Raw genomic sequence first — 14,739 nt, forward strand, 5'->3', positions numbered from 1 at the left:
AGCCTATAGAAGGATGGCACCACCCTCAGCCCAGCATTACTGAAACTGCACATAAGGTATTTCAACAGTGTCGGAGGGTTGGGTCAGTGAAGGTGTGCAGGGCGGCTTTGAGGGAAAATATTCCGGGTGCAGCACATACTTTATACTGACACGTTCTATGATTTTATAGGAACGTGTCAGTATCGCTTTAAGTTACAGGTGTGGGACCGGTTATCTAGACCAGGACCTGGGGTTTTCTGAATAAGAGATCTTTCCTTAATTTCGGCCTCCATACCTAAAGTCTACTAATAACTCATTAAAACATTAAATAAACCAGAGACAATTGTTTTGTCCCCAATATGGATTATAAAGAATATATATAGAGATGCTTGGGTGTCCGCACTCTGTCTTTGTCGAAGGCGAGGTGCACGATCAATTAGAATGATACAAACGATGCAGGGATCAGCACACTCTTGTGAAGATGAATATATATATATGTTTTATAATTACAGAGAAAAACACAATACATTTTTTTTATCTTGAATTATTTGATGCACTGCTGGTTATGAGTCTTAAAAATGTGTCCAACCAAGACAAAACTGTTACAGGGGTACACTGGACTTTTGGAAAGTGGGTGCCAATCCAACACCTTAAAGCAGTGATCCCCAACCAGTAGCCCATGAGCAACATGTTGCTCTTCAACCCCTTGGATGTTGCTCTCAGTGGCCTCAAAGCAGGTGATTATTTTTGAATTCCAGGCTTGGAAGCAAGTTTTGGTTGTATAAAAACCAGGTGTCCTACCAAACAGAGGCACCTGTAGGCTGCCAGTCCATAAAGGGGCTACTAATAGTCAATCACAAGCCTTATTTGGCATCACCCAGGAACATTTTTCATGCTTGTGTTGCTCCCCAACTCATTTTACATCTGAATGTTGCTCACGGGTGGAAAAAGGTTGGGGACCCCTGCCTTAAAGGAACAGTTCAGTGTGAAAATAAAAACTGGGTAAATAAATAGGTTGTGCAAAATAAAAAATGTATCTAATATAGGTAGTTAGCCAAAAATGTAATGTATAAAGGCTGGAGTGACTGGATGTGTAACATAATAGCCAGAACACTACTTCCTGCTTTCCAGCTCTCTAACTCTGAGTTAGTCAGTGATTTGAAGGGGGACCACATGGGACATAACTGTTCAGTGAGTTTGTAATTGATCCTCAGCATTCAGCTCAGATTCAAAAGCAACAGTTACGTCTCATGTGCCCCCCCCTCAAGTCACTGATTGGTTACTGCCTGGTAACCAATCAGTGGAAACCAAGAGAACTGAAAAGCAGGAAGTAGTGTTCTGTCTATTATGTTACACATCCAGTCACTCCAGCCTTTATACATTACATTTTTGACTAACTAACTATATTAGAAAATTTTTTTATCTTGCACAGCCTATTTACCCAGTTTTTATTTTTACACAGAACAATTCCTAAGTAGCAGAAGCCGTTTGGTTACCAGCGCAGAGAAGACGTGTGCAAGTTATTGCACCAACAAGGGACTGGCAGGGACCATATACAAATGGCATTTACATGTACTGGATATTGGAAAATGACTTAGAATGAGATTATCTTTGATTGTACAACACAACCTACAACCTCATTCGCTCAACAGCTAAATGTGACCTTTAGGGAGTCCAATGAAGGCAGAATCAAGTCTTCACTATTCTGACACTCACACTACACATTAGGGAAGCACAATGGCTCATCCTGATGACTTTATGGGGCACCATGTCCCCTTTATCTAATAAGATCATATCCAATACACTAAAAGAGCCGGTAGTAGCCATGAATACTTTATGTACAGACACAACAGTCTTTACCTTATTAACAGTAGGTACATTTACCTCAGTGCGGTGCGACTAAACCCTGATAACACTGATTTGAAGGAGCCCCACTATGTTTAAAGGAAATGGAATCGCATGGCCAATGCAGCAGCAGAGCAGGTCAAGATGTAATCGTCATTTCCGCTCCCAGGTCCCCGGTCGCTAGGAAGCCGAGCGGAAGTGACGTGTAGTAAATAGTCGGCGCAGCGCAGGAGATCCACGTGGGGGTGTGCATGAGTGGTATAAGCCGGTAGAGCGGCGCGGTGAGCTATCGGGTGACTGGTGCTGCAAGTCTGAGACGTGTGAGGTAGGAGGAAAGGGAGCAGCCCAATTGGGCTACTAATTTAAAGTCCAGTCGGGTTTTGAAAGTTCAAACTAGCCGAGATACTGATTTGGGCTACTCTTTGGGCCTTTGACTGTTTTTTATTTTGGAAACCAGCCAAAGTTTTTTCTCGCCCTCATGTGCCATGTGGGTAATGTAGTTTTTGTTGAACAATTTGCCAAGTTGAATGCAAGACTCCAATACCCAGCATGCAATGGGACTGGCTTGTGTAGAAGTAGGGAGTTCCCAGATTTTGGGCTCTGTGTTCTCACGTTTTGCGGTGACTTTCCTCAATTTCAGACGATTTTGGGGCTAAAAATCAGCTGGCCACCAAAATGTCTAGAGGTTGGATTGTTTTACCAATATTTACGGAAATTAAATATGTATTCAGTCCTCGTGGGGCTCCTATACCTCCTGAGCCTCCCTTTCAAGTTACGACCATGGTGAAGGGGGCAAATCTCTTCCATTTTGCTTCACGGAAAAACGTGCAATCAGTGAAAATTGAAAAAGGCGTAATTTTTACATATATTTATTTTTTTTAGACTTTTTTTCATTGCACGTGTTATATTAGGCTACTTTTGAAGTGCCTCTTGGCTGGTTTTGAAAATTAGACCTGGCAACCCTGAAAGGGAGTATGTAGGTGCCCGATCCTGGGGCTTTCTGGACTATAGCTCTCTGCTGCAATTGGTTGAAGTACAGCACCACAATTCTTTTCTTGAATAAAAATGCCTTTATTCGGAACACTGGCCGAATCTGGATAATCAACGTTTCAGGCTACACAGAGCCTTTTTTCAAGCTTAATATAGCTCTGCTGCAACCATTACGGCAATGGAGAGAGTCACACGATGAAACTGTTGCTGTTTTTTTTTTTATCTCTGGGATTTGGTCTATAGCTTCTACGTCATGCAGGTCTGGACTGGGAGTTAAAATAGGCCCTGGCATTTCAAGTATACAGAGGCCCAAACAGCCCCTCAGCTGCCCACTAAATCGTGACTGTCTGTGGCATCTTACAGTAGCCCCTCTGGCATTTGCCAGAATCCACAGATTGCCAGTCTGGGCCTGACATCATGTGTTGGGTGCCTTTTCTCTGGCATCGGCTTCCCCCATGGCATTAGGGTGATTTTGATTCTGTCCTGGTGCTTTTAAAACCACATTCCTCTCCCCTGCCTGCAAAGCACCCTCTCAAACTCTCTTGGCAAAACTTTGTAGTTAATGGGGATCTCATCTCAAAAATATTGATATAGTTTTGCTCTGCATTCATTTTCTATTAAGTGGGTTTGAGATATGAGCTGTTTTACACTGCAGAGATCAGGCTTTTGGCTCAACAGAGACTAGGCAAACCTAGGGTTCATCGACTATACATACCTCCCAACTGTCCCTTTTTAGGAGGGACAGTCCCTCTTTTGACAGCTCAACCCGCAGTCCCTCATCTGTACTGGAAAGTCCCTCTTTTCTCTGCACTGAACAGCCTTAAATAGAAACAAAGTTTCTCACTTAATTGGCTTTTAGCAGAGAGCCCAGAACAGCTAACTGGAGCAAATAAGATACTTTGTAACAATTTTGAGACACAAAAACAGTTTAGATAAGGAGAAATATTTTCAAACTTTCATAACCTGCCAAATTTTGTAAAACAAACATGGTAATTAGGGGGTGTGGCCACAGAAAGTGGTGTGGTCCAAAAATTGCTGCGCTACATGCGAAAAAAAAATTTTTGTCCCTCTTTTTACTTCCAAAATGTTGGGAGGTATGACTATACAGGAACAATGCAGACAGTTGTGGGCACTGGCACCTTCAAGAAATAGCTGTTGAGCCGAAAGCCTGGTATTTGCAGTCTAAAGTAAGTGCAGCACTGGCATTGTTTAATTTCAGTTTCAGAGCTGTCCTGAAATGTGCGGCCTTTAACATGTTAGTCGTCTGTCTCAAAGCTTGTAGCTGCAGCTCTACATACTCGCTTCTGGATTCTGCCAGGCTGCCTGAAAAGAGAGGAAGAGACATGGACGTTGAAATATTGACTGTCCAGCATTTTTATATAGGAACCTAAGCATTTGTGATGCACAGGCTGAACTTTATCTATGGCCCTTGTGTTCAACATCATTGCACCTACTCCTATTCTGTATACACTATTAGACAGGAAATGATGTGTCCTATATTTGTCCCCCTTCTACCAACAGATAACTCGGATGAAGGAGACAGAAGGACAAATGCAGGATCCTTGTTGAAATATAACTTTGTTGCAGTGATTCTGCATTTGTCCTTCTGTCCCCCTCACCTGCCTTATCTACACCTCTTTCATCTGCCTGCTGTCACTGCTTATATATATATATATATATATATATATATATATATATATATATATATATATATATATATATATATATATATATATATATATATATATATATATATATATATATATATATATTTACGCTACCATATCCCCACCTGTGATTGTGCAAGAGCCCTATTCATTGAAGTAACATTGAAAAAGGCAGCATTCTGCACAATCTCTATGCATTAACGTAAAAGGATCGTGAAAGCAGGAGCTTCCATGCACCACTTGTTGGGTTGACAATACTTGACTTCACCAACTTGGTGAACTGTTGTTCCTTATATTCCTACGTCCCCCATCACTGACTTCACTGGGGGGATAGGGCAGGTACGATTATATAAAAGAGGTAAGGCAAACTGGTATAAGCGGAAGATACTGGTTTACAGTATGATGTCATTTTTAATATTACTTCAATGAATAGGGATCGTGCAAAAATCCTTAGCAGGGCAAAAGCGAAAGTAAAGTCACATTCTGCTTCTAGTTTGTAAAAGCACAATCAAAACAAACCCAACAGAGGAGGAAAGCTTTGGATATGCCAAGGGCATTTAAAAGACTGCTGATTTGTTTTCATGGTGCTCGTACTGATAGGAAGTAGAATGCGACTTTACACTCAATTTCACATTGTTCCAATTAAACACATTTTCCCCTTATTAAAACAATAGGCAACATGTACGTTCAGCACAAGCCCTGTTCACTGAACTCAGGCTGAAAAGAGGGGCGTACGTCCCTTTTGATAAGGTTATTGTGACTGTGTGATGCAGAGATTGAGAATTAATCTTGGATTACATTTGTTTTCTTTTTAGGGTTACTAAACAAAGCCTTACTTTTGTGCAGTTCACCATGGTGTTTTTTACTTGCAATGCTTGTGGGGAATCCCTAAAGAAAGGGCAAGTTGAAAAACACAGAGGAATCTGCCGAAATTGTGGATGTCTCTCTTGTATAGATTGTGGAAAAGATTTCAGGTTTGTATAATATTTCATCAAGTACAAATCTAGAAATTAAACATCTGTATACCTCTTAGGTTTAGCCCCCCACTTACCATCCAGGACCCAACAGCATAGTCCATCCCCTAATGTTATTACCCTGCTGTCTCCTTTTAGATGGGGGTCAGTGACCCCCATTGGAAAGCTGGAAGGAGTCAGAAGAAGGCAAAAATTTAAAAAAAAAACCAAAAATGAAGGCCAATTGAAAAGTTACCGGAGCCTCCTTTGTCCTGTACTTAGTGATGTAGGAACCCATTGCACTGCAATGAGTGGGTCCTGCTGTTGCCTATTTAGGCTTATGTGTACTATTCATTAAGAATGAGCAGCAGTGAGGCTGGCCACAACTTCTGCACCAATCTTCTTTAAGACTTGTTAGAAGGTGTTTTCCTGTTGTTTAAAGATTTACACTTCTTTTACACCAAGTTTGGAGTGTTAATTCTCAGTAGTGCTTTTGATGGTGGTGTTTATTCTGATTTATTTATTTAACAGGGGAGATGACTACAAAAACCACCTAAAATGCATCAGTGAAGACCAGAAATATGGAGGCAAAGCTTTCGAAGCAAAAGCAAACAAAGGGGATGTGAAACAGCAGCAGTGGCTACAGGTGCAGTGGTGACTAATGCTTCTTAGAATGATTAGATGAGCTAGATCTCCTCTCATTTTTCCAATGCTGGTATGGAATGCCTAGTAAATAATGCAGCTTGCACTTGATTCTTTTAAAGGTAAAACTAGTGCCGTAATAACAATTCAGCCGTTTTGACAGTGGTGGTTTTTCCCCCTTAATATTTACCCTTTTAAAAAAAAAAAGTAGCGCCTATAGCATGCAATTTTAAATATATGTGACAATTATTTGCACAAAATACATACTTGCCAATTTCAGTTAGACAACAGGCCCATCAAATTATTCAAGGAATTACTCAACAAGCTTCGAAGGCTTCCCAACTTTATATTCTGTTCCCCATTTGGTACCGGCAGAATAAACCGCCCATATGTCCAACCAGAAACACAGCGATGTGAGGAGTGAAGTGTTTTGCCCTAATACCTAAGGCGCATGGCATTTTATATTTAACCATAGACAATGCGTCAGGACTTGTTTCAGGTGCATTAGCATTGTGATGGAGATTGTGATAGGCCAAATACCCTAAACCCAACCTACATTCTTATCTTGCTAGGCTTTGGTGTTTGTGCAGCTCATTTATCAAACAAGTGAGTGTAGCTTTGATACATTAATGTCCTAATGTAATGAGTATTTTGTGTAGTAGAAATGTGCAAGAATGTGATATTTGTCAACAGTAACTTATGCTCATCAACAGTAACTTTTTCTTTACAGCTTAGCCTAATTATATAAATGTGTTCCTTTTTTAAAAAAGCATTTGTTTTGTTTTTAAACTAACAGAGGATACAAGAAATTATGAAGAAACCAAGTATAAGTCCAAACATTCGAAACATTTTAAACCAAATGAGCTCATATGAAAACATTCCAAGGAAAAAAGCCAAATTCCAGGTGTGATTTTTTTTTTATTCTGGGTGGGGCTTAATGTTTTACGGGTGGACTAAAGCATCTGTGCCTTTTCTGAGATCAGATCATGCACACTAAAGGTGAACACATCGTTCATGAATTCACTGAAATATATTGAATAGCAAATGAAAGAGACACCTCTGGCTGTACGCCTTACAGTTTGTTTCTTGCCATGCAAATGCAAAATAGATATTTCTTTGACACTGGGGTATGCTGTAAATGTCTTGTATATGCCTAACATGATTAAAAGTCATGTTACTATATCAGGGCCTTTTTTTTGTATTTGTTGCTACACGTGCATACTGGGTTTAGGGTCAGTCAGGTCTATTGGACTGTCATAGGTTTTTACAATTAGCAGTACCCTTGAACTTGTTTGTAGGAAAGTGTATAGATAAAAGAAAAGGTACAGTTCACTTTTTCATATTAACAAAAATTGGCACAAATGTCAGTGATACACAATCCCCTTTATTTGTATGATAGAACTGGATGAAGAACAGCTTGAAAATTCATAACCAGTCAATACACGACCAGGTGTGGGAGATTTTTGCTGAGGCTACGAGTTCAGTAAGTATTGATTAGCAAACTGCAGTAAATAACTTCTTTAACCCTGCCCCCCTTTCATGTTGTGCCAACAGAATGGATTCTGCTGATCTAATATTTATGTGACTATAGCAATTTTGTCATTACATTTAAAGGCACCGAGCAATCAGGAGAAACAGAAGCAGCCTGAAATTTCTGTTTCCGAAGACAAATCTGAACAAGTAGTGGAGGAGAATGGGAAAAAGAAAAGCAAAAGAGAACGCAAAGAAGAGAGACAAAAGAAGAACAAGAAAGAAAAGAAGGATCTTGTAGAAGAGCAGATGGAAACTGCAGAGAAGAAAAAAAACAAGAAGCGTAAAATGGAGGAGGATGAGGTGCCGTCTGAGACTGAAGTGTCTGTGGAAAAGAAGAAGAAAAAGAAGAAACATCATGATGAGGATGAGATTGATGGTGAAAGTCAGGAAGAAACCAGTAAAATCACTGAGGAAGAAGAAGGTCAGTGTGGTTTAGAAGGTACATGACTTATTCGTGTCAAAATCACTTTGTTTTCCACGATTGCAGTTAGATCAATTCTGGATGAGGTTTATTGCTCAACATAACTTATCACCAAGTAAAGTCTCCTGACAAATGGACATTCATTTTATATAATGACGGCCTGCATTTCAAACCACTCTATTTTTCAATGATATATCTGTGCCATCACATCAAGATAAACCATTCATTTAAATCTCGCGCAAATGTCAAGTTCTTTAACCAGGAGAAGGTTCACATGCAGGGCCGGAACTAGAAGTTGCCTAGGGTGCCCAGCTAGCTTGGCCCAGAGCTGCTGACATGTTCCTTTCTTTAGGTCTGGTCATGTATAGATGCTTTAAAATAATCTTATGATGCTTTTTCTTTTTCTACATTTAAAGGTGAACAACAAGAAGAAAATGGTGAAGATGAATCTGCAGATGTGGATGTTGAAAGCAATGAAACTGCACGAGGTATAGCTTCCTCTATAGGTGTGCTGCATATGGTGTATTTTAGAAATAGTAAAAATAGCCTTTAAAGGGCATGTAAAGTCTAAAATAGAATAAGGCTAGAAATGCTGTATTTTTTTTTTTATAACATTGGTGTTTTATTAGATTTTCATCACTTTTATATTATGCATATACAATAGGAAGATAACATTTACAGTAGTAATGTTTGTAGTATTACAGTACATAAAATATATGCAATCAAATAGCCTACAATATTAATACAAACACATGGTAGGTTGGTTATACAGTACGTGCTAAACCCACCAGCATATTATTCTGTTGGAATAAACTGTAAAGAATAGTGAGTTATTCTGTGGTCGAGTGAACATTAAGGCTACTAATAGCTTCAGAGAGAGTTAAATAGTGATGATAGATTAGTAACCGAGTCAAATCGTAACTATCAAAAAAAAAAAAAAAAAAAAAAATAGCTTCCCGTATATGAACAGATAGGTCGTCCGTGAAAGTTGAGTAGGTACAATATGGCAATTGGGATTTCAGACAAGGGAAAGTTGTGCTCACCACTATTTTTTAAAATCATTAGGCGGGGGTGCAATGAGGCTGTGACCACAAAATACATAAAGTCAAATACTAGAGTCCTCTGCACTCAACCCATTATCAATATATTTAAGACAGAGACATTTTGTGCATACTGCTACTGAAAAATGCCTTACCCTTTAAACAAAACAGGGATTGTTTGTCCATATATTGCAATATATTTAAGATGGCCAACTACGTCAAAGTCATCCCATATTGGGATTTCAGCACACCTGCATTCGGTTTTCAGTATTCAATTTTCTGTTTGCCCTATGCATGTTAGAGGAGATCAGGTAGTATCACAATGACTAAGTGGCGTGATTAAAGCCATAAGGAAAGGTGTATTTAATCCAGGGGTCCCATACTACACGAAATCGTTTTTGTTTATTGTGTAGTATACTAGTTAGTTTCTCCATTATAAAGGTTGCGTTTATTTTTGCTTTCAGTTCCCCAAATTGTAAGGTAGTGGATAGCCATGATTTTGCTATAATTTGCTTTGCTGCTGTAAAGATATGTGTTATCAGCATGTGTGCGGGTGCTGGTATATCTTTTATTGTACAATTGAGTATTGCTTGCGCTGGATGTTTGAGTAGGTTGATAAGTACTGAATAGATTAATTGGTATACTCTATGCTAGAATCTCTGTGCTTTTGGGCAGGACCACCAAATATGACTGATTGTGCCCTGAGAAATGCTGTATTTTGTATACTAAACATGAACTGCACCACAAGCCTAATCAAACAAATAATTTATGCTTTCAAAGTTGGCTACAGGGGTCACCATCTTGTAACTTTGTTATACATCTTTGCAAGACTAAGACTGTGCACATGCTCAGTGTGGTCTGGGCTGCTTAGGGATCGTCATAAACAAAGCTGCTTGAGTTCTGCATGGCTGGGAAGTAAGGCGGGGGCTCCCCCTGCTGTTCATAAGTATGATTGTTTCCCTGCTCAGCAGTTAGGGACTGTCTGACAATTCCTATCCACAGCACTAAATGAAGGGAGAATTTCACTGCATACAGTCAGGTTTCTTATAAAAACGGTACACATTTTTTAATTAAAGTATAATTTAGTTCTTTTTGCTCTATTTAGTATTCTAATAACATTTAAAGAAAAATATATTGATTTAATGCACTTTTAAGGAAATATGGTATAGGTGTTTTCAGAAATATTCATAGGCCAGACCTTAATAAGTATAATATAAAGCTGGAGCAGCCGTGGACAACCTGCAACCCCATGCACACTGTGATGTTAATCTAGATGATGTAGTTCAGCAACATTTAGGGGAGAGTAAAGTTGTAAATTTATTGAGATTTCTTGGGTAGGTTGGGAGTTATGGGACTGCATGCAGGCATGTCAGTGCTTCTCTGCATAATCCAAGAAATGTGAATCACTCTTGCAGGTAAATTTAACTGGAAAGGAACGATCAAAGCTGTGCTTAGAAAAGCTCCTGACAATGAACTGCCAATTAAAAGCCTGAGAAAGAAGGTAAGACTTACCTCATTTTTACATTTATCAGTATTGTTGCGGCTGCCTCTGAAATATTGTACCCAAAACTAAAATGTTTTATTGGAATTAAGCTGGAAAAAGAAGAAAATGCACAGGATACACAGCAGTTAACAGCTAAGCTCTGTAGTATACAATGGGATTCTTCAGAACTTATCTGCTATCTACTGTGTATCCAGTGCTTGAATGGCTGCCCCTGTGGCTACGCAGCAGCTTGTTTATATAAACTATAGTAGTATTTATCTGTGATCTACTGTGTATCCTGTGCTTGAATGGCTGCCCCCATGGCTACGCAGCAGCTTGTTTATATAAACTATAGTAGTACTTATCTGTGATCTACAGTGTATCCTGTGCTTGAATGGCTGCCCCCATGGCTACACAGCAGCTTGTTTATATAAACTATAGTAGTACTTATCTGTGATCTACAGTGTATCCTGTGCTTGAATGGCTGCCCCCATGGCTACACAGCAGCTTGTTTATATAAACTATAGTAGTACTTATCTGTGATCTACAGTGTATCCTGTGCTTGAATGGCTTCCCCTATGGCTACTGTTCCTTCAAATGTAATTGTCATATTCTTCCATATATACTTTCGCCGTAACCCTAACAAATTCTTGTTTTTACTTTCAGGTCCTTGCTCAGTACTATGCCGTATCTTCTGAACAACACAAATCTGAAAAAGACCTCCTAATAGCATTCAACAAGAAGATCCAGAATAATCCTAAATTTAGAGTTTTAAAAGAGAGAGTTAAACTCCTAAAATAGGCTAAACATGAATGTTTTAAGATTGGAATTTCCACATATGTTTTAGAGCTGTGATGCCTGCAAGTTTTAGCTCTATGTATTCCCTGGGAAGTTAAATGTGTCAGGACTGAATATTCCTCACTTTTTTATTATTTGTAATAACACTTTTTGCTATGCCTTTTACATCCATGACATAATGTCTTACAAGCTCATAAACCCTAAAATTTAATTTTATACATTATTTGCTGGAAAATGGGTTAATACTTTTTTTTTTTTTATATTCCTTTTTTTTTCTAAATTTAATTAATTCCCCATCCTCTAAGCTAGGGATGCCCAACCTTTTTGAACCCGTGAGCCACATTCAGAAGTAAAAGGAGTTGGGGAGCAATAAGAGCATGAAAAATGTTCTTGGGGTGCCAAATAAGGGCTGTGATTGGCCATTTGGTAGTCCCTATGTGGATTGTCAACCTACATTGAGGCTCTGTTTGGCAGTGCACCTGGTTTTTATACAACCAAAACTTGCCTCCAAGCCTGGAATTCAAAAATAATCATCTGCTTTGAGGCCACTGGGAGCAATATCCAAGAGGTTGGAAAGCAACATGTTACTCACGAGCTACTGGTTGGGGATCACTGCTCTAAGCTGCCAGTCACTTACTGCTTGAGTGTCTGTTTTTTTCTGATCTAGAATAGCAAACAATAGCCTGTCCATAAACGCAGAGTTCAGACGTACCCATGTCAGGCCCGTTTGCTCCTGGATTGAATTTAGAGACAAACATTTTGCATTGAGTAATAGTTCAGATCTCAAAAAAGGACAGTAGGTTAGATGAAAAAACTCGGCTATGTATGTGGGGAAAGGAATGGGGCCTGACTTGGAGCCTAAGGGCAATTTTGTACAGGTTATTCTGAGCATTAGTAGATGCACAAAACATACAATCTATTCTCCATTTTGCTTTACTTTGTTGCTCACAAGTGCAGCAGTAAATGTGTCCATGCAACATATGTCTGAGAGCACCATATGGAAGAGAGATTCTGAGCATTTTGTCCAGCAACAAATCACAGAATTGCCTATCTCCCTTATATTAAAGGAACAGTAACACCAAAAAAAGAAAGTGCTTTAAACGAATGACAATATAATGTACTGTTGCCCTGCACTGGTAAAACTGGTGTGTTTGCTTTAGAAACAACTATAGTTTATATAAACAAGCTGCTGTGTAACCATGGGGCAGCCATTCAAGCACAGGATACACAGTAGATAACAGATAAGTACTACTATAGTTTATACAAACAAGCTGCTATGTAGCCATGGTGGCAGCCATTCAAGCACAGGATACACAGTAGATAACAGATAAGTACTACTATAGTTTATAAGAACTAAGTTCTGAAGAATCCCATTGCATACTACAGAGCTTATCTGTTATCTGCTGTGTATCCTGTGCTTGAATGGCTGCCCCCATGGCTACACAGCAGCTTGTTTATATAAACTATAGTAGTACTTATCTGTTATCTACTGTGTATCCTGTGCTTGAATGGCTGCCCCCATGGCTACACAGCAGCTTGTTTATATAAACTATAGTAGAGGTTCTGACGTAAACACCCCAGTTTTACCAGTGCAGGGCAACACCTCATTATATTTACATTAATTTAGAGCATTTTCATTTTTTGGTGTTATGGTTCCTTTAAGGGCTCCTTTCCTGCATCTTTGTCTCATTTAGATTCTATGAATAAATTCACACGGGCAACTGCTGGTGAAATGTTCATGCGACTTCCACCAAAAAAATTAAGCCAGTTGCAGCCATTTTGTTAATTTTAATGTTTGCTGCTATAATGTTGTTTCCCAGCTTTTCTACCAAACCTCTTAATTGTGTTCTTGCTGTTCCAATGAGGGTTGTAGCAGAAAAGTAGAAAGATGAGTTGCTGATATACTGTTTTGCAGTAGTTCTTAAAACTGCTCATATGTAAGAAGTGATTGTTAAAAATGCAGATGTTAAATATATATTTTTCATTTAAAATATTATGTGAGAAATACAAATTTCTTATCGACAGAGAACCGTGTACTTTGCCTTTGTTTCCGCCTCTGTATAATCTATACCAGTGATCCTCAACCAGTGGCTTACACACAACATGTTACTCATTAACCCCTTGGATGTTGCTCTCAGAGACCTCACAGCAGGTGCTTGGCAAAAATTTTGGTTACAACTAGGTGTACTGCCAAACAGCCTCCTGCAGGCTGCCAGTCAACATAGGGACTAGCAAATAGCCAATTACAATCCTTATTGTGTTACTCCACAACTCTTTTTACATTTGAATATGGCTCATGGGTAAAACAAGTTTGGGCTCCTCTGCTTTATACTAAGGGAGGTGGTATCCAATCCCTGCAAAAGCCACAGCAGTTCAGATCTCCGGTGTATACAACTTGATTGGTTGATACTTCATGGGTCTATCTCCTTCACTAGGGAAGTGATGCCTGCACCCGTTAGTATATAGGCGAAGTCCCTGAAAGCGGTAATGCTGGCGAATCATCGCCAGCGTTAGTCACTTCGCCCTTTAGTAAATCTGCCCCTTTATGTTTATACACAAAAGCATCTGTATTTATTGCACAAAAATGCTTTGTTTAGGGTGGCATCATACCGTACGTTTTACATGCACACTGTGGGTCATCTTTAAACATTTACAAACCCAGGATTATTGCTGCAAAATGCAGTCTCCATTTTGTACAGCGATAACTGTGGCTTATGTATGATAACTCCATAAATCCCGAGGCTCGGGTGCGGCCAAAGTCAGTGCCAAGGAGCAAATAGAGTAGAAGCTTGAGAATGGCCCGACATGACGTTGGTAACAGAGGATAACTAAAGAGGGGCTCGTTGTCACCAGATGAAGATCACTAGCAACCAATTGCCAAGTATTCTTATAAAGGCACAGGGGATGCTCAAGATGGACACCACAGGGCAGATTTATCAAGGATCGAATTACAAATTCGAATTTCGAGTTTATTTTAGTGTAATTGGACTAGGGAATAGTCCAAATTTCATTCCAGTTTAAAAAAAATCAATCGAATATCGAAATTTATCATGTACTATCCCTTTAAGAATTCAAATTCAACTATTTGCTATCTAAAACCTACCGAATTGGTGTTTTAGCCTATGGGGGACCTCCGACAATCTATTTTGGGTAGTTTGGTGTACTTTTGAAAATAGATTTTTTTTTTTTTGTGAAAAAATGTAATCAAATTTGATTCGAGTTTGCAAGTCGATCCTGTTCACCCGAATTTAAAAAATTCTAATTAATTTTAGAGTAATGTGAATTTTTTTAAACTCCAATAACAGATTTTATTCACAATTCGAATAGTATGTTATTTATGAAAAAATTAAAAGTCTTAAATTCGATCAAATAGTCCTTACCCGAAAAC

At 39.0% G+C, this 14,739-nt stretch overlaps 1 protein-coding gene across 3 annotated transcripts; it reads left to right on the top strand.

Annotated features, from left to right (window-relative positions):
- The first annotated feature begins 1,987 nt into the window (after positions 1 to 1,987).
- Positions 1,988 to 11,567, top strand: lyar.S (Ly1 antibody reactive S homeolog). 3 transcript variants are annotated; one of them, XM_018236983.2, is made up of 9 exons: positions 1,988 to 2,149; positions 5,297 to 5,455; positions 5,966 to 6,080; positions 6,873 to 6,980; positions 7,476 to 7,559; positions 7,691 to 8,048; positions 8,447 to 8,518; positions 10,486 to 10,571; positions 11,220 to 11,567. In XM_018236983.2, the coding sequence occupies exons 2-9, from the start codon at positions 5,334 to 5,336 to the stop codon at positions 11,352 to 11,354; spliced, it is 1,080 nt and encodes a 359-aa protein (XP_018092472.1). In that variant the 5' UTR covers positions 1,988 to 2,149; positions 5,297 to 5,333; the 3' UTR covers positions 11,355 to 11,567.
- The last annotated feature ends 3,172 nt before the right edge of the window (positions 11,568 to 14,739 follow it).

The sequence above is a fragment of the Xenopus laevis genome, chromosome 1S, assembly GCF_017654675.1.
Source record: "Xenopus laevis strain J_2021 chromosome 1S, Xenopus_laevis_v10.1, whole genome shotgun sequence".
NCBI lineage: Eukaryota > Metazoa > Chordata > Amphibia > Anura > Pipidae > Xenopus > Xenopus laevis.